An 18,465-nucleotide genomic window follows, 5' to 3' on the forward strand; every position below is an offset into this window, starting at 1 on the left:
TGTACAATTCTAAGCAATGCAAGAAAAGGTCGACAAAATCTTTGAGATGATGTCGACGCTGGGGTCCGCGGCACCGCCCACTCAGACTGTCCTCCTTGTTTCCCCGACATGTATGAAGGATGATCCTTGCCCCGAGGACCCCAAAACGTGTCGGTCAAACAAGAGGGGACCGCGATCTGGTCAAGAAAAACAAGATACGGCAAGAAGGTCCACCTCCTCCGCCCGCTCTCGTGAACCTGACAAACGTAGGACTTATTAGACTACACGGATCCTCGCCAAAGAAAGGCTCGGCAAGCAGACGCCACCCCATGTGGTCTCCATCGTCGAGTCTAGTTCAGTAAAAGATCACCCTGCACGGCTCAAGAAAGAGAAGGCCACAGATGCCACAATCCCAGATGACAAGGACGCAAAAATACGGGAGCTCCGACAACGCTTGACGGAGTTGGAGTGTAGCCAAGCTCAAAGGAGCGCGGTATCGCCTATAGACCAGCCCGTGCAACCGACCATTCAGCCCATCAGATAACCATCCTTCATCCAAGAGATAGTGGATGAGATACCCCCTGCAGGGTGGCGAGCACCTCAGTTCGACAAGTACGATGGGAATATCGATCTTGACGACCATATTGAAGCACTGAAGGCTCAAATGATGCTGCATGGGTCTTTCGAGGGCTTGATGTGCAAAGCTCTCATGGGTTGCATCATAAAAATGTTTTAAAAAATCTCCTATACAAATTGCCATTTCCTAGTCTTCCCCAAATATAATATCAATAAGCATTTTTGCATTATAAAAATCACTAAGAATTTGTTTGTGAGAAATACAACTTTCTAACATAGCATAGGTAGAATTCCATCTATGTTTAACATATAATATAAAATGTTTATATTTTAAACCATAATTTAGACATAAATATTTATTCTTATTTTCTTGCTCCATAACTTTTAATATATAATATAATTTCTAATTTTAGAAATATGAGTAGAAATAATATTTAAAACATCCTGAATACATAAATTTAAGATGTGACATGCACATCTGATATGAAATAATTTACCATTTAAACATGGTTTAAATTGAGATTTTAAAATATTTATTGCTGAATTATTATTACTAGCATTATAAAAACTAATAGAAAATAATTTCTTATTATTTTCATAAGCATGTATTTAAAATACTTGCAGCAATAGTTGGGCCAGTATGTGGCTATTCAAGCCTAGTAAAACTTAAAAGCCAATTTTCATCAATAAAATGAATAGTAACACAAATATGATTTGTGTTAAACTTAGAAGTCCAAATATTAGAAGTAATTGCAACTTTAGAATTAAGATTTGATAACATATAAATTAAATTTTGTTTTTATGAATAAAAATTTTTTTAGGCATCTGATCTAATAGTATTCCTAGAATTTTTTTTAAATTGTGGATTTACAAAATTACGTAACCATTTTTCAACTTTAGTATCTTCAGCTAACAAAAATGGTTGTTCAACATGTACTATGTACTTTGCTAATTCTTGCCCTATTATTTCTTGAGAATATTTAAAACTACCAACCCCCCCCCTCCCCGCTCAATTTGTGTTTGTATTGTTTCTCTCCCTTCTTCTTCTTTCTCATGAGTGAGCAAATACCTACCCAAATGGCCAGTACCACCCTTGATATAATAGCTAAAGTTTTTCCTACATTTTTGGCAAATAGTTCTTTTTCCCTTCCCCTAAACCTCCTATATTTTAAATATTTTCCAAACCGGGCTAATCAACTTAGTGGCCTTTTTTTCTTTCCCCTAGTATCAGTATTAGGGTTGAAAGTTCCATTAATATCAATAGCATCCACATCGGTGCTAATTGCACTTATTTGGATTGTCAGTTCAGAATCCCAACTTGATTTCAACGGTTGAAGCCTTTAAACTTCAAGAGTCCAAGCCTCCCAAATTGCTAACTTGAGAGTTGAGATACTTGAGCTGTTGAGCAAGCCTACTTTTTGTTGAAACTTCAATAAAGTTGAGAATTGGAGAATCAAAGAATGTATAAGAGATTGAGAGATTGAGAGATTGAGACTTGAGAGATTATGAGAACTAGATAAGAGATTAAGAGAATTGTTGAATTGGTGTGATAAGAATGGTGAAAGATAAGGCTACTTATAGGAATTAAAAATACTTCAATTGCCCAAAAAACCCTAAAAACTAGTCGTTTTTTAGTTGTTGGAAGCGGTATTTTGGTCATTGTAAAGTTATTTATCACTTTACCCAAAATGCCCCAAAACTAGATAGCTATTAGGGGGTATTTCTATAAAAAAAACCCATAAAAGCTGAAACTAGCAGTTGGGGCGGGGGGACCGAGCGCAATCCACTACAAGCCCATGGGCCATGCCATGTCGACCTGTGACGGGTCGTCCTATGTGCACATAGTCGTGCCAACTCGTGATGTGTTGTCCACGTGTTGTATCACAAGCGGCACGACCCGATTTACACCTCTACCTCCTCTTCTAGAGGTATGCCAAGTGTAGACAAAGATTAATGAACACAATAGTTGTTTAGTAGGTTGTGGAACCAATTATAACATCCACACCAGTCTTGGTTGGCAAACTGTTAATTATGGTGCGACACATGTGCTAAACAATAAAAAAAAATCACCCATAGATCTAAAATCTGCTATGTTTTTGTGTTTTTTTTTTTCCTGATAAAAATCTCACTTAACCCAAAGAAACATTCAACAGTTCAATGATTCAACCAAACAATAAATTGAGTGATTTTATGCTAAGACTGCATTTGTTTGAGGTGTAAATTCAAATTTTACACGATGAGAAAATATGAATCAGTTTTGTGATTGATGGAAATTGGGACCAGTTGATTTTGAAAATTTACACCAACCATGTTTGATTGTCAAGGTGTAAATTAAAAAGCTATTTGATTAAAAGTGAACAAACGCACCAAAGACATAAGTTGGGTCTCGACGAAAAATGCACCAGAGACAATGAGACCCAACACACCAGAGACAAAAGTTTTTCGCATAAAAACTGGGTCTCGACGGAGCAACAGCCGCTGCTGAAAACAACTACTTCATGTAAGTGTTCGCTTGTAAGAGACAAGAAGTTGGGTCTCGACGGAAAACACACCAGAGACAAGTTTTTCGCATAAAAACTGGATCTCGACAGAGCAACAGCCACTGCTGAAAACGATTACTTCAGGGAAGTGTTCGCTTGTAAGAGACGAGAGTTGGGTCTCACTGCTCAAGGAGATTCTTGAACCAAACAACTGGGTCTCACCACTCAAGGAGATTCCCGAACCCCGAGTTAGGTCTCACCGCTCACTGATAATGTCGAATCCTAAAAGGAGAACAGGGGAGAGACCGTTGGACAGAGGAGACAATTGATAAGATATATAAACACCTCTACCAAATGCTTACAAAATCAAACCGAGATATAAAATTTACCCCAATTCTCATTTACACTTTAAACAAATGCAGCCCAAAGGCCTACTTGACATTAAACTAGCACCAATTCTCCGAAAAACACCATCTACATTGAGAAACTTCATTCTCTCCGCCTTGAAGATAGAATCTGCTGCTTACTCATGTGAACACATTATATAACAAGTGAACATGCCAATATTCCATACATTATATAGAACACTAGCTAGTTACATAGCCCGTAGGTACACAGCTGAGTGAGCCAGATGATCCGAGTGCTCCCCGTATCCCACCTGTTTGCGAAAGCAACAGTTGTATTTTATCCACAAGCCAAGGGGAATACTTGAGATTCTTTGGGGCCCAAGCCCAACCATCTTGCCATGTGAAAGGTTACTGGATGGTTCACTAAACGATCTGACTACCAAAGGCTTGACCGATCAACTCCGCGAGACTGTCCCCAGTTATGGGGACAGGCATCGAACAATCAAGAACTCTCCTTTCGTTTTCTTGTGCCAGGAGAGCTGTATTTGTATTTTCACTGCCGAATACAAACTGGTGGGTCAAAAGTTGTGTGTAATAAACAGGTTGGTGGGCAGCACGTTGAACATTATTTATATTATGAGAATAGAGATGAGAACAAATCCAACCTTATACAGAAAAGGGGTAAGCTATATATAAGTGCACGTTTGGGAGGGTTGTTAATAAACTAACAACGGTATTAACCCTATTATGAGTGCCTTCACCATTTTACTCCTTTAATCAGGCTAGAATCTCTTTTATCCTGAGATTACCTCCATGAGAAAAAGCATGTAGGTTTATTTCCCCATTAAATAGTGCAGAATCACAAATAACAATCATAGCCCCTCTTTTGTTAATGTTGTTTAAGCCCACCAAATCCTTTTTTTTAAGCCCACCGAAACAGAAGAGTGATTTGTCAATTTTAACATGCTGCATCATTCAATCAATCTAGACTATCAAATCTATGTGCGACCTCTTTTAAGTTTTAAGGCCACCACAACTTTGAAAATTGAAACCCATTTGAAATGGCCCATTGATATTGAAGGGCTTGGTGTAGCGATCATGAACACAGCTAGCCCAACAGAACAGGTCCCACGTAATTACTTTAACCGTTCCATTTAGCACTTACATTTGTACCACCTATCAAAACAAAATACATACTGGACCCAAAAAGTAAATAAAACCATGGGCTCCTCACATGTGAGAGAGACTCTTATTATAATCTATACTATCATTAAAAACTAGAAACTACCCACCAAACCAAAGTCACTTCATATCGTATCACCTTATTTGCACTAAAAAAAAAAAGATCAGACAAAAGTTACCACGGGAGAAAGCAGAGAGAGTCAGAGACAGAGAGAGAGAGCAAGTGACCTAATTAAGGGCAGCCGCAGGCGGTGTTGGTAGTAGTGGAGGCTGTGGATGGTTTTTGAATGACGAAGGCCATGCACTGAGCCTGTCGCTTGTTGTCAAAGGCCAAGCAACGGATATAGGCGTTGGGATACATCTTCTTGCACTCATGGATCTCCTCCAGCACCTGAGATGAGTTGCTGCACCCAAACATGGGTAGCTTCCACAGTGTCCAATATCTACCATCATAGTACCCAGGCATCCTGCTATTACTCCTATGCACATGACCCACCTTCAACAAATAGAAATAGAAAAATAAAGAAAACACAACATTAAAAAAATTAAATGAAGAACATTAACTGAAGAACTTGAGAGTTCTGAGAATTTAATTTCATCACCAATTGATGCAATCAAAGTTGAAAGTCTCTCTTTTTATTTAGTACATCATTCATGGGCAATATGAAGACAGGTTCTTTAACAAAAGAAAATAGATTTGTATTTCTTCCTTACCTCGTCGAATTCGATACAGGGGATCCATCCCTTTCGAATGATATACTCGATCTCCTTTGCGATCGACTCATCTGAGAGAGGTGGGAGATACGAGAGCGCCTCGAACTTCTTGTTGTTGATTGGATTCCATGTCTGTTCATCATGAACCCAAGACAGATGAAGAGGATAGTGAGAAGTATTGTAACAACTAACAAGTGGATGGATATATGCTTTCTCCAAGATGATCAGAACATGATCGATATTACCTTCATACAGTGAGTCCTGGAGCCATTGGAGACAGTTTTCAACCTCCACCCGATCGAATCCTTCGCCGGGAACAGCTTCGGGGAACTGGGTTTCAGGCCTGTGTAGCTGGATCTGACCAACGGAGTGGAAAGGGCAATGGCAGACATTTTTTATCCCGCTTCGGTGCTAAAGGTTCTGTGACTTAAAAAAAAATAAGTGATCAGACATCAGAACAAGGACATAGAAAATACTAGTAGTTCTGTGTGAGAGCGGTGACCGTAGTTTATTTTTGGGGGGTAGTGGGAGTGCGGAACTGGCTGGGGAAAACGACAAAAGGAGAATGCCTGGGCGATCGTCAGGTGGAGGGTTGCGATTGTTTATAACTTTGGAGGTTACCCAGACGGTGGAAACGAGGCGTTAAGGAGCGTCTTCTTCTGGACTTGTGCACGTGGCAAACGAACCTGAGGGTTAAATCTAATATTTAACACGTTGCCAGTTGTATTTGCCACTTTCCAAGTGAATCACCCGTTCAGGAGCATTGAGGATGGCAATTTTTCATAGGTAGGGTTGGCAATTCTGACCCCAATCCGATGTTGTACAATCTGGGCACTCCTATCTGGCTGTGACTTGGCTTCTAGTTCGGACGGGTGGCACCTGAGGGGAAGAAGAAGGTGAAGGATTCCCAGGAAGCTCTCCTGGTGGGAATACTTCGATGGCTAAGTTAGAACTGGAGAAATTTCAAAGGAAGAACGGAGAGTAAGAGTGTTGAAAGTGCTTAAGCTTCAATACCTTTGCCTTGTGAGGGTTGGGGTCCTTTTATACCGGAGCTCGGTCACATCAGGTGTAACCGTCCCTGCCCTAGCCGTTACTGACTGGGCAGAGGTGGCAGGTGCAGGCTGCCACCACAGGCTGCTACTGCAGGGCACGGACGTCAGGCAGGCCATGCCTTTCAGAGACGGCAGGCAGAACGCCGCCTGGCAAGGGATCCGAGCACTGCCACCGGATTCGGCAGGTACAGATGTCAGGCAGATCTCCTTGCAGTCTGCCAAGCTACCGTGCACCGAACCACTTGGGGCAGGTTTGCCATGCACCGAGGCGCCGAGGTACACCGAGGTGCCCGTACTGGAGGTGAGCCTTAAGCAAGTACGAGCAAGAGTCTTGATGGTGCTATCCCGAGGTGTTTCTCCCTCAGGACACTTAGCCAAAAGTTGGGGTGCTTCCTTCTTGGGAAGGGAGAGCTCGGAGTCCCTTAGGAGGAACTCAGGTTCCACGAGGAGCTTGGGTCCCTTTTCACGGGGGAGCTCGGGGGCTCCATCCTTAGGTTTGGGGCAAGTGGGGCCCGGCTTCTCGACGAGCTGTCACACCCGGCGAGTTGTTTGACCGGGCCTCGGTGAGCTTGCTGTGCCGAGTAGTGGCCAGGCTGTCATGCTGAGTTGTCACTTATGCCAGGTCATGTCCACGTGTCCCCATGCTAGGGGTGTTGACCTAGCGCGAGGAGTCCACATTCTGTCGGGTGGATTTGGCTCAGAGTCCAAACTTTCTTGTCTGCCAGCTCATAGGTTGGACCAGTCTTCTGCTCGGTTTTGCCAGGCGCAGCTCGGGTCGCGTACGGTCTACGCGCGGATGTCACGCGACTTATAGACTCCGCGGGCGTCAAAAAATGCGCTAAACTGATTTTGCCTCGAAGGTCGCGCAGCCGGTTTTTATGAGAGCTGTCAGATTGCTTTGATCTCAACCGTTGATGCCCACGGATAGTGGCTATGAATAGTGGGGGTCATGGTGATTTTCCTTCGCCACAAACATTCAGCTGTAGTCTTGAGCTCGCGTCCAAAGTCTTCTGCTTGGGTTAGTTCCTTTCCAGTCCAGTCTTATTTTTCTTTGGTGAGTCACCCTAGCTTCTTCCTTAGTTTCAATTATGTCTTCTTTTGATAGCCTTTTAGATGAGCCCAAGGTGCCCGAGGTGGGCACCTCGGCTCAGGGTAACCCTACCGAAGTCCAGTCTCTCGAGGCGCGGGAGGCCTCGGGTCACCAAGCATCCACCTCTCATCGAGTTCGGATGCCATATAGGTTCGGGCCCTCCACCATGACCTTGGAGAAGCTCCACCACCAACTCATTCGGCAATATAACATGCCAAGGGAGTATACCTATAGTTTACTTGCGGGGAACTTCCCATGGGAGCACGGCCCTAATGAGGTCGTGATCTTCCGAGAGCAGCTCATAGCCGAGCTGCGCCGTCCCTTCCACCCACTCTTAGTGGAGGTCCTGAAGCACTTCAACGTTACAATAGACCAGCTTCACCCGAACTCGGTCCATAACGTGGTCGGGACCATCTCTCTTTGTTATGAGTATGTCATGCCCCTTAACCTGAACATACTCTGCTCCATCCTCACCATCAAGAAGAGCGCTTCGTGTGTTCTCCCCAAGCACAGGAGGGCCTACTAGTCCCCCCACCCGGGCTTTAAGCTAATGCCCAAGCTTCCTAGTAAGGTCCCGGCCTGGAAGCAGCCCGCGGGGTGGCCCTTCCCTACTCACTGGAGGGCGGCTATCCAAGACCCTGGCGTCATACTTGACAGGAACACCAGGGAGGCATTCCAGTCGTGGGCTGAGGTCGGTTGCAATTTCAGAGATTATATCAAAGAGGGTATGCTCTTCCAGGCTGGCTTGAGCCCGGGTAGGTAGTTAGTACCTTAGTTGTTTGGTCTGCTCTCCTTTTCCTTCTTTTACTCAAATACTAATGCCGAACTCTTTTGCAGGTCCTATGGAGGCAGACAAACTCAAGGGAGACCGTTTCTTTAAGCATATGAAGGGGAGGAAGAAGCGGGCTGCCAAGAGAGCTCGTATTGAATCACCGCCTGCCCCCACTCCCGAGCCCCAGCTTCCACCGGCTCCAGTCTCTGAGCCCGAGCTCCCAGGGGCTCCTCCGATCATCGACTTGGAGGAGTCTCTACCGCCTAGGGAGCCTGAGGCCTCGGCTGAGGCCGTTGTGAGGTCGATAGCCGAGGCCAAGGTTGCCACCGGAGCTGCTAACGTTGCAGCTGGAGTGTCCACCGAGCCCATTCACACAGCCGAGATGACTGTCTCTAGTTCGGGGAGCTCGGATGGGGGCCGAAGCATCCTGCTCCCACAGTGCGGTCTTCAAAAGAGCAAGGGGGCCACTTACTCCGAGGAGATTTCGGTTTGGGCCGATATGCTCAACCCTGCTCAGCTTGGAGCCCGGGCTACCACCCACACTATGGTGGTAAGTTTCCTTCCCTTTTCTTTTCCTTTTGTATTTGTGCTTCTTCAGTACTAACTATCTTCTTTGTCAGGCAAACTCTGCCATGCACGCCCTTACCCTTCAGTCCGAGAGGAACCTGAAGCGGGCTTTGACTGCCGAGGAGTCTTCCCGCTCTGCCCATACCGAACTGATGATAGCTCGTGAGCAGATCCATCGGTTGGAGAGCGGTGCCATGGCCCAGAGGGGCGTCAACACAGCGCTTACGACGAAGAAGGACGAGCTGGCCCATGAGAATAACGAGCTGAGGGGCGAGATGGAGGCCTTTAAAGCAGAGTTGACACGGGAGAAGGTTGTGCTAAAAGGCGAGCTGGATGCCCTTAGAGCAGAGGTGGAAGGGCTTAATGAAAATAAGAAGGTTCTTCTACACAAGGTGGAGTACCTCAAGGCGGACATCGCAGAGAAGACTGAGATCTTCACTCAGGCGATAGAGGAGATGAAGGCCAAAGTCGTCGCTGACTATATCCAATCTGATAAGTTTGATGCCGTTCTGGGGGAGGCCTACCGCAAGGGGTTCAAGCTTAGCAGGTGGCTGATAAGGCATTCGTACCCCGAGCTTGACACAAGCGCCATCACCACCTCGCGAATCACGGACGAGATAGCTCGTCAAGCCGCAGAGGACCCAGACTCAGAGGAGGAGGGTGGTGACGAAAAAGATATTCCTGACCAGCCTGAAGCTCTTGAGGAGGTCTCACACGGGGGTGGAGGGCCCCCGAAGTAATTACCTTTGTACTCCGAGCCAGCGAGCTCAGTCCTTGTACTTGGTTGTTTTTCTTTTCTGTTGAACTCGTTGTACAAACTTTATCTATTAATGAAATTGGCCCTTTTCCAAGTGATCTTTCCAAGTACTGCTTTATCCGAGCTTATCATGGTTGTGTGTGGAGTGGTTTGACATAGTAGGGCATAGTAGGGCGCATGCCCGAATTGCCTTATGGCGTATACTAAGGTGATTTGCATATTAAGGCATAGTAAGGCATATGCCCGAACTGCCTTGTGACGTACACAAGTGATTAACATAGTAAGGCATAGTAAGGCGTATGGCTGAAATGCCTTGTGACGTACATCGAGGTGGGCTTAGCGCCATAGGGTCTACTGGTCTGCCCACGCCCTCGGTGCAGTGTGCTATGGTGTTGAGCTCCTTGGTCAGCTCGGCATTTCAACCCTTTAAATTCATTCGCATCATAGTGGCTACTTGAGCCCGAACTGCCTGAACTGCCTTTTGGCCCTTGAGCCCTGAGAGTGACTCACAGTTTACTCCGTTATTCATAGGTAATGCTGTCTTAGGTTGACGATATTCTACGCCCGAGGTACTTGTTCCCTTTTAGGATTTCGAGCTCGTATGTTCCTTCCCTGAGTACTCGCCTTACTCGGTATGGTCCCTCCCAATTCGGACCGAGCTTGCCAACGCTGGGCTCAGGCACCATAACCTTACGGAGAACTAGGTCACCAACGCGGAGAGTCCGCCTTTTGACCCTGGCGTTATAATACCAAGCTACCCTTTGTTGGTAGGCCACAGTCCTGATGTAAGCGAGGTCCCGTACTTCGTCAAGCAGGTCGAGGTTGGTACGTAGATCGTCTTCATTTGCTCTGTCCTCGTAAGCTTCTAATCACAACGAAGGGACTTCAATCTCGGCTGGAATGACTGCTTCGGTGTCGTATGTAAGGTTAAAGGGGGTTTCTCCTGTGGTAGTCTTTTTCGTGGTATGGTAAGCCCATAGTACACTGGGCAGCTCGTCCGTCCACAGTCCCTTAGCTCGGTCCATGTGCGCTTTTAGTCCTCGAAGGATAGCCCTGTTCGTAAGGCCATTTGCCTGAGGGTGCGCCACCGAGGTGAAGTTCTGTTGAATTCCCATGTCTCGGCACCAGTTTTGGAACTTGATGTCTTCGAACTGCTTACCATTGTCGGAGATCAGTACCCGAGGTAATCCGAAGCAACACACTATGTTCTTCCAAAAGAAGTTCTGCACATTCCGAGCCGTAATTGTTGTGAGAGGTTCAGCTTCGACCCACTTTGTGAAATAGTCCACTGCCACTACTAGGAACCTCCTCTATCCTGTTGCTGTTGGGAATGGCCCGAGTAGGTCAAGCTCAGTTGACCTTGTCGCATTTTTTGACACTTGTCGCATGTCGGTGGTGGATGTTGGCGTGCTTCTGACACTTGTCGCATTTTTTGACAAGCTCGGTTGCATCTGCTTTCATCGTTGGCCAGTAATACCCCTATCGTAGTGCTTTCTGAGCAAGGGTCTTGCCCCCCAAGTGGCCGCCGCATAGGCCTCCATGAGTATCGCGGAGGATGATCTCGGTTTCCGAAGGTCGCAGGTAGCGCAGGTAGGGGAGCGTGTAGGATCTTTGATACAGCCGTCCGTCTATCATGACGTATTTGGCTGTCTGACGCTTGGTCCGCTTGGTCCGCACAGAACGATCCCAGCTCCGCTGCCCTTCCGGTTTGACGAGCCATCTACGTGAAGGATTCAGGGTTCTTCATCCCAGTTCGGGCTTAGCCTAACTAGGAGAGATACCGCGCTGGTTGCTACTTCACGGGGCTCGAGTTTAACCGGCCCGGGAACCCCGGGCTCGCCCGCACAAGGGGCCTCATGTTCCACTGGCCTAGGGACCTCAGAACTGAAGGTACACTCCGCGTCAAAATCTTCTAAGGCTTGGGCCTTGATAGCAGTTCGTGGTTTATACTGAAGTTTGTACTCGTTGAGCTCGATGGCCCACCTCGTTAACCTTCCCGAGACCTTGGGCTTGAGCAAGACTTGCCTCAGAGGTTTGTTGGTAAGGACAACGATGGTGTGAGCTTGGAAGTACGGGCAGAGCTTTCAGGCTGCTATGACTAGTGCATAAGCTAACTTCTCTATCTCGGGATACCTCGTTTCTGCTCCCTGCAACAATTTACTAACATAATAGACGGGCTGTTGGACCCGATCTACTTCTCTTATTAGTACCGAGCTGACCACCTTGTCACTCCCTGAGAGGTACAGCTCTAAAACATCACCCTCTTCGGGTCAGGTTAAGACTGGGATGCTGGTCAGGTGCCTTTTGAGCTCGTCAAACGCGAGTTGGCATTCTTCAGTCCATTCAAAGCCTTTGTTTTTTATGGCCTTAAAGAAGGGCAGGCAGCGGTCTGCTAACTTGGACACGAAGCGGCTCAGGGCGGCTAGCCGGCCGTTCAACTTCTGAACCTCCTTTAACTTTCGGGGTGGTCTCATTTCTAGTATGGCTTTGATTTTGTCTGGGTTGGCCTCAATGCCTTGTCGGTTAACGATGTACCCTAGCAATTTACCCGAGGTGACACCGAAGGCACACTTATTCGGATTTAACTTCATATTAAATCTATGCAAGATTTCAAAGACTGAGTGTAAATCTTGTATTAATTCATGTGAAAATCGGGTTTTCACGACCATGTCGTCTACAAAACACTCTACTTTTTTGCCAACAAGTGGCTTAAATAGCTTATTTACAAGTCTTTGGAAAGTAGCCACAGTGTTCTTCAGCCCGAAGGGCATGACCTTGTAGTAGTACAAGCCGAACTCGGTTATGAAGTTAGTTTTCTCCTCGTCAGCTGGGTCCATTTTGATTTGGTTATAGCCCGAATAGGTGTCCAAGAAGCTCAGCATCGCGTCCACTAGACGGTCGATCCTGGGAAGGGGGAAGCAATCCTTTGGGCAAGCTCGGTTCAGTTCGGTGTAGTCAACGCACATGCGCCACTTACCGTTAGCCTTTTTCACCAGAACGGGGTTGGCCACCCAGCTCGGGTAATGGACTTTCCTGATAAAATTGGCTGCAAGGAGTTTCCCGACCTCCTTGTTGACTGCTCTCCATCGCTCCGGGGCTAGTTGCGTTTCTTTTGTGTAACGGGCCTAACAGTTGAGACCGTAGGGGATCCTCAATGAAAGCATCAATCTGAAGTACCCGAGCTGGGTCTTCTGTTGAAGTCAGGATGGGGATGGTCTCCTCGGTAGGTGTAGCTTGCTCCGCGAACTACTCTACAGGTCGTCCTAGCTCGAGGTCATCAGCTACCATGGCCTTTCCTTTTAGGGCGGCTACGTAGCACTTGTAGGACTCGAGTTGATCGCCTCGTGCCACTCCGACTCCAAAGTCTGTAGGGAACTTCATCACCAGGTGGTAGGTGGAGACTACCGCTCACAGGACATGGGTGATGGGCCGACCAACTATCGTGTTGTACGGAGAGGGGTCGCGACCACCAGGAACTCGTGACTGAGCCTTACCACATTGGGCCAGGTACCGATCTCCACCGGTACAGTGACCTTCCCCGAAGGCCTGACTTCTTCGCCGCTGAATCCCACCAGTGGAGTGCTTGCGGGCTTCAGGTCACTTTCTGGGAGCTGAAGCTGATCGAAGGCTGCCTTGAAGAGGATATCCGCCGAGCTGCCCGAGTTTACTAGGACGCGCCTGACCTCGAAGTCGTTGATTTTGATCTTGACGACGAGCGCGTCATCGTGGGGGTAACGGACCCCTTGCGCATCGTCTTCAATGAAGAAGATCGGTTCCTCCACCCTTGGCCGCTTTGGGGGGTTTAATTCTTCTCTGGCGGCTTCGCGGGCTGATGACCGAGCTGCTGCCAAAGTGCAGCCCGCGATAATTGATCCTCTGACAATTACATGAATGGTCCCCTAGACTGGTCTCTCGTCTGGAGGCTGCTTCCATTGCTGCTCTGCCTGTCTACTGGACTCGGGGGCTTCTTTATTTTGTTCCCCATGCCGACTTGCTTTATTATTATTATTGCTATGCTGTACAAAATTTCTCAAATATCCGCGACGAATGAGTTTTTCTATCTCATCGCGGAGATTCTTACAATTTTCGGTGCTATGACCGTGATCTCTATGGAAACTACAATACAAGTTTTTGTTCCTAACATTAGGATCGGCCTTGAGCCGAGGTGGCCATTTTACATACGGGGCGTCCTTGATTGCCATGAGGATCTCGGCCCGTTTTGTGTTGAGGGGCGTAAACACCCTTTTTGCTGCTAGAGCTCAGAAAGGCTGGACTGGTTTTGCTCCTCGAGCTTGGTCCTTCTTCCTGTAGTCACTTGGAGTCGGGGGTTCCGGTTCCCTTTTTCTTTTTTTGAGGACATGCTCGCCCTTCTGGTTGATCTCCTCCTTTGTTCCTATGAACCGATCTGTGAGCTTGAGGAACTCAGTCACGGTCTTGGGTTGGTTGACAACCACGTGCCATTTAAACTCTTTGTGGGTGATGCCCCGTTTGGCCGCAGTGAGCCGAACTGTAGGGTCCAGGTCGAGTATCTGTAGGCAAGCGTCATTGAACCGCTTGATGTAGTTTCGGATAGACTCCCCATCCCTCTGGACTATGCTGAAGAGGCTTTACTAAGTCTTCGGGCACCTCTTATTGGTGACGAAGTGGGAGGTGAAGACCTGCACGAACTGCGCCCAGCTCCCTATTGACCCCGGTGTGATGTTTCGGTACCAAGTGCGGGCTACTCCCTTGAATGTAGTGGAGAAGGCCACGCACATGCAAGATTCACTTGCCCTGGCCAGATGCATCTGGGACTGGAAGGCGTCGACGTGGTCATTGGGGTCGAAGGACCCGTCATACTTGTCCAACGGGGGGAGCTTGAAGTCCCTAGGCATGGGGACAGTGAGGAGCTCCGAAGACAGAGGAGAGGGGACTGAGAGAAGTGGTGCAGCTCTTACCTCTCCCGAACTTATTTCTATTTTGCCCTTGAGCTCGAGCAGATTGTGGGTGGTGGCAATTCAGCGAGCCCAGCGGCGTCTCCACTGCTTCTTGGCCGGCTCAGCGTTGGTGTTGCTGGCCTCAGTATTGCTAAGCCCGATGGGCCTAGGGGAAGGCATGGATGACTGTCGGTAGCTGTGGACAGAAGGACCTTGTTCCAGGTCGTCGGCTAGCACTTCGAACCTGTTCTCCGCAAGCAGAGGCTCGAACTGCGGATGCTGAGGTGACGCCGGCCTAACCGGCTGGGAAGCCCCCGACCTGACTACGGGCCGCGAGGCGGGGGTAGGGAGTCTTCCCTTCCTTCCATGAGATGATGCTGAAGTCTCTCCCCGACGGAAAGGGAGTTCACTGCGGCAATGAGGCTTAGTTGGCTATACAGCCGGATGCTGGGGAGGGAGTGGTGGGAATTGTTGTTGGTACTGATACTGGGACACTTGATGCAGCACTTGCTGCTGGTGGAACTGAAGTTGTTGAAATTGTTGCATCTGGGCCTGCATGGCCCGCATGCACTGCGCCAGGTCTTCAAGTTGACATTGGCTGAACACCAGAGGGAGGATGGTGGGTTCAGCAAAGGTCGTCCCGACTGCAAGGGGCAGCGGAACAGTCACGGGTGCCACCATCGTAGGCGCGTTCAAGCTAGGAACCCTGTCCACAGAGAGGGGGACGGTGAACTGCTCGAGGCAGACGGTGGGTAGTTGGAGTTGCTCCTCTGGGGTGTTCCGGCGTCCGGAGTTGCTGGAAGAAGCCATGGGTGTCGGTGATGCCGATGAGTTAAAGAGAGGGAAGTTTCATAGAAGTTAGAGGGAGGCTTTTTGAAGCGTTTCCCACAGACGGCGCCAAATGATGTTGCACAATCTGGGCACTCCTAGCTGGCTGTGACTTGGCTTCTAGCTCGGACGGGCAGCACCTAAGGGGAAGAAGAAGGCGAAGGATTCCCGGGGAGCTCTCCCGGTGGGAACACTCCGATGGCTAAGTTAGAACTGGAGAAATTTCAAAGGAAGAACAGAGAGTAAGAGTGCTGAAAGTGCTTAAGCTTCAATACCTTTGCCTTGTGAGGGTCAGGGTCCTTTTATACCGGAGCTCGATCACGTCAGGCAGGCCATGCCTTTCAGAGACGACAGGCAGAACGCCGCCTGGCAAGGGATCCGAGCACTGTCACCGGATTCGACAGGTACGGATGTGAGGCAAATCTCCCTTTAGTCTGCCAAGCTATCGTGCACCGAACCACCTGGGGCAGGTTTTCCTTGCACCGAGGCGCTGAGGTACACCGAGGTGCCCGTACTGGAGGCGAGCCTTAAGCAAGTACGAGCAGGAGTCTTGATGGTGTTGTCCCAAGGTGTTTATCCCTCAGGACACTTAGCCAAAAGTTGGGGTGCTTCCTTCTTAGAAAGGAAGAGCTCGAAGTCCCTTAGGAGGAACTCGGGTCCCTTTGCACGGGGGAGCTCGGGGGCTCCATCCTCAGGTTTGGGGCGAGTGGGGCCCGACCTCTCGACGAGCTGTGACACCCGGCGAGTCGTTTGACCGGGCCTCGGCGAGGTTGCTGCGCCGAGTAGTGGCCAGGCTGTCACGTTGAGTTGTCACTTATGCCAGATCATGTCCACGTGTCCCCATACTATGAGGTCAGGCCAAATCACCCTACATCACATCTGACTCATCCAATATAATCCATTCATTCTAATGATGGATCAACATTGGTCGAGTGACTCATTAGGGTCGAAGGAAAAGGGTTAAGGTTAATGGATGACAAGAAAAGGGTCAAGGTAGGTTGGCTCGAAGTTACCCATTAACCCTCGACATAAAGATTAAACTTTGATGCTTCGACAATTTTCTTCTCTACTTCTTATTAAGGTTTTCTTCTTTCTTCTTCTCACTTAGGACTTTGCAAAACCACCAATCATCACTCTCGCCGTCACCGTTCTCACTATTTAGGGCTCACTCAAGTGTGTTATTTGACTCAAATTGCTGTCATTATTCTCGCCTCCACCAGCAACGACGTCAATCTGTTGAGTCGTTGCTCCATGATCTCAAATCAATGGCAAAATGAAGGTTTTGAAATACTATTTCTTGTTTACTATCGGAGTTCCTTCTCCCCGACCTTTGAATCAACAACATTGATGTTGACAAGGAACCGAGGAGAAGATCGATGCCGACGATTGAACAGAGGAAGGAGAAATAGGGGCAAATGAACGGAGGAAGGAGGAAATCAAGGGCGAGCAAGATGATGCCGGCAAGTACGACGAGACCATCTGATCTAGAGGCACTGCCGCAGCCAATTTTTTTTGACGAAATGGAGGTTTTTGTTGATTTTTCTTTTTTTTTAAATAGAAGTGAGGTTTTTACTAAAGTTAAACTATAGAGGAGATTTTTATGATTATCAGAAATTTTAGGGGAGGTTTTTATATATTACCATCAAAACATATAGGCAACCAAACCCATATCGGTTAAAATCTTGATTTATTAGAAGTTTTGCCAAGTATTGTGGAAGAATAATGTTTTTTTAAAGTAATTATTAGTTGTTTGGTTCATTAACACAAGTTGCCTCCTTAACATGAGTAAGTAATTGTGTTACTTCACTTGCTTGTTATAGAAATTTCATGAGTATTTCATAATAACTTAATAAGAATTAAGAAATTATAACAAGACGGCCAATACCCTTGAAATATTAAAGCACAATGACCTAATGGGTCAATCAAGGTTTATTGTTTCATATCTATGGGTTATCCATACATTTTATACAAGGAATTTGAAGAATTTCAGGGATTTTTGTAGATTCTTCCATCTCATAAATTTTTCTAAGTTTGTGACAGGTAAGAGAATCTATCATAATACATAATACATGGGGGTATTGTAGCATAGGTGAGATTTGAGACAATACATTCAAAAAATAATAATTTTTTTTAGGGAAACAAACCATAAATTTGCCAAAAAATTTTTAATGGCTTTAAATGGCTACACCCCTATCAATTTGTAAAGAAAATAGTAGTTTTGATGAAATGAAATCTTGCATATGAAGAATATCATACTTTGAAGTTTGAACCTTGGTCGGGGCTAGCAAATTCAAAACCCATAAAACCTATGTGAGTTAATTTAAGGTTAAATACTTAAAGTACCTCAATGATTTAGCAAATGGACAAATGACTTAAAAACCCTTAAGTTTTCTAAAAATAGATAAAATCCTCCCCTACCATTAGTGTGTGTGTTACTACAATCCGTCCGCATGTAACTTATATATTTTTTTGTTAATTCCAAAACTACCCTTTTGTAGTCAATTTTACCTTTCATTATTCTTCAAATTTTAAAAACAAAACTTAACTTATTGATGAAAGAACAGCCCAAAAAAAAAAATAGATTTTTTTCTTTCTCTTTCTAAAAGAGTCTTGATAAACACAAAAACTTGTGATAACTTTATATTCGGACGGGGATCTAAAGTGGAAGTAGCATGATTTTGGGACTTCAGACCTAGAGTTGTTAGGGCAGATAGATCTACGCGAAGATCCGATTAAAGACTTAAACCAGTCTCCAGCGGGATGGGACATATCTGGACGGAGATCCATGTCGAATCCTATTTAATGACCTTTTGGAGACTATTAGATGATTTTCCTCTCAAAGCCAAAAGAGAATAAGAATCTAAGCCTTGGGAATAGACAAAGAAGCTCGGCCTTTGCAGATCCACTAGTTCCCCTTCCCCATGTCCTTTGAGATAAGCACAAATCTGAAATAGTGAAAAGGAGATGATATAGTAGTCATCAAGGACTTAATTGCGATACCTAGGCTTCCAATTCCTGAATCCAATTAATAACCACTACAACAGATCTTTGACGAATTGTTATCGCTGTTTTATGTCGCGTCACCATATAAAAACCGCCGCTATACATAACTAATAGTGGTGAATAAATCTATTTTGTGGCATTTGCATCCGCTACTAAAAGGTTATCTAATTGTTACAAATGCTTATATCTACCACTCTATATA

The 18,465-nt window shown here is 46.5% G+C and overlaps 1 protein-coding gene across 1 annotated transcript; it reads right to left on the reverse strand.

Moving 5' to 3' along the window:
- Positions 1 to 4,491: 4,491 nt before the first annotated feature.
- Positions 4,492 to 5,853, reverse strand: LOC104610551 (ribulose bisphosphate carboxylase small subunit, chloroplastic-like). The gene is made up of 3 exons (XM_010277221.3): positions 5,524 to 5,853; positions 5,279 to 5,410; positions 4,492 to 5,060 (listed from the first exon to the last, which is right to left on the reverse strand). Exons 1-3 carry the CDS (start codon positions 5,668 to 5,670, stop codon positions 4,797 to 4,799), a joined length of 543 nt encoding a protein of 180 aa, XP_010275523.1. The 5' UTR covers positions 5,671 to 5,853; the 3' UTR covers positions 4,492 to 4,796.
- Positions 5,854 to 18,465: the final 12,612 nt, after the last annotated feature.

This window comes from Nelumbo nucifera, chromosome 1 (genome assembly GCF_055504915.1).
Source record: "Nelumbo nucifera cultivar China Antique chromosome 1, China Antique-T2T, whole genome shotgun sequence".
Lineage (NCBI taxonomy): Eukaryota > Viridiplantae > Streptophyta > Magnoliopsida > Proteales > Nelumbonaceae > Nelumbo > Nelumbo nucifera.

Coding starts and splice junctions, on each gene's coding strand:
- LOC104610551 (XM_010277221.3), bottom strand. CDS start 5,670: ATGTCTGCCATTGCCCTTTCCACTCCGTTGGTCAGATCCAGCTACACA. Junction 5,411..5,523: donor CCAGGACTCACTGTATGAAG/GTAATATCGATC, acceptor CATGATGAACAG/ACATGGAATCCAATCAACAA. Junction 5,061..5,278: donor CCTGTATCGAATTCGACGAG/GTAAGGAAGAAA, acceptor TATTTGTTGAAG/GTGGGTCATGTGCATAGGAG.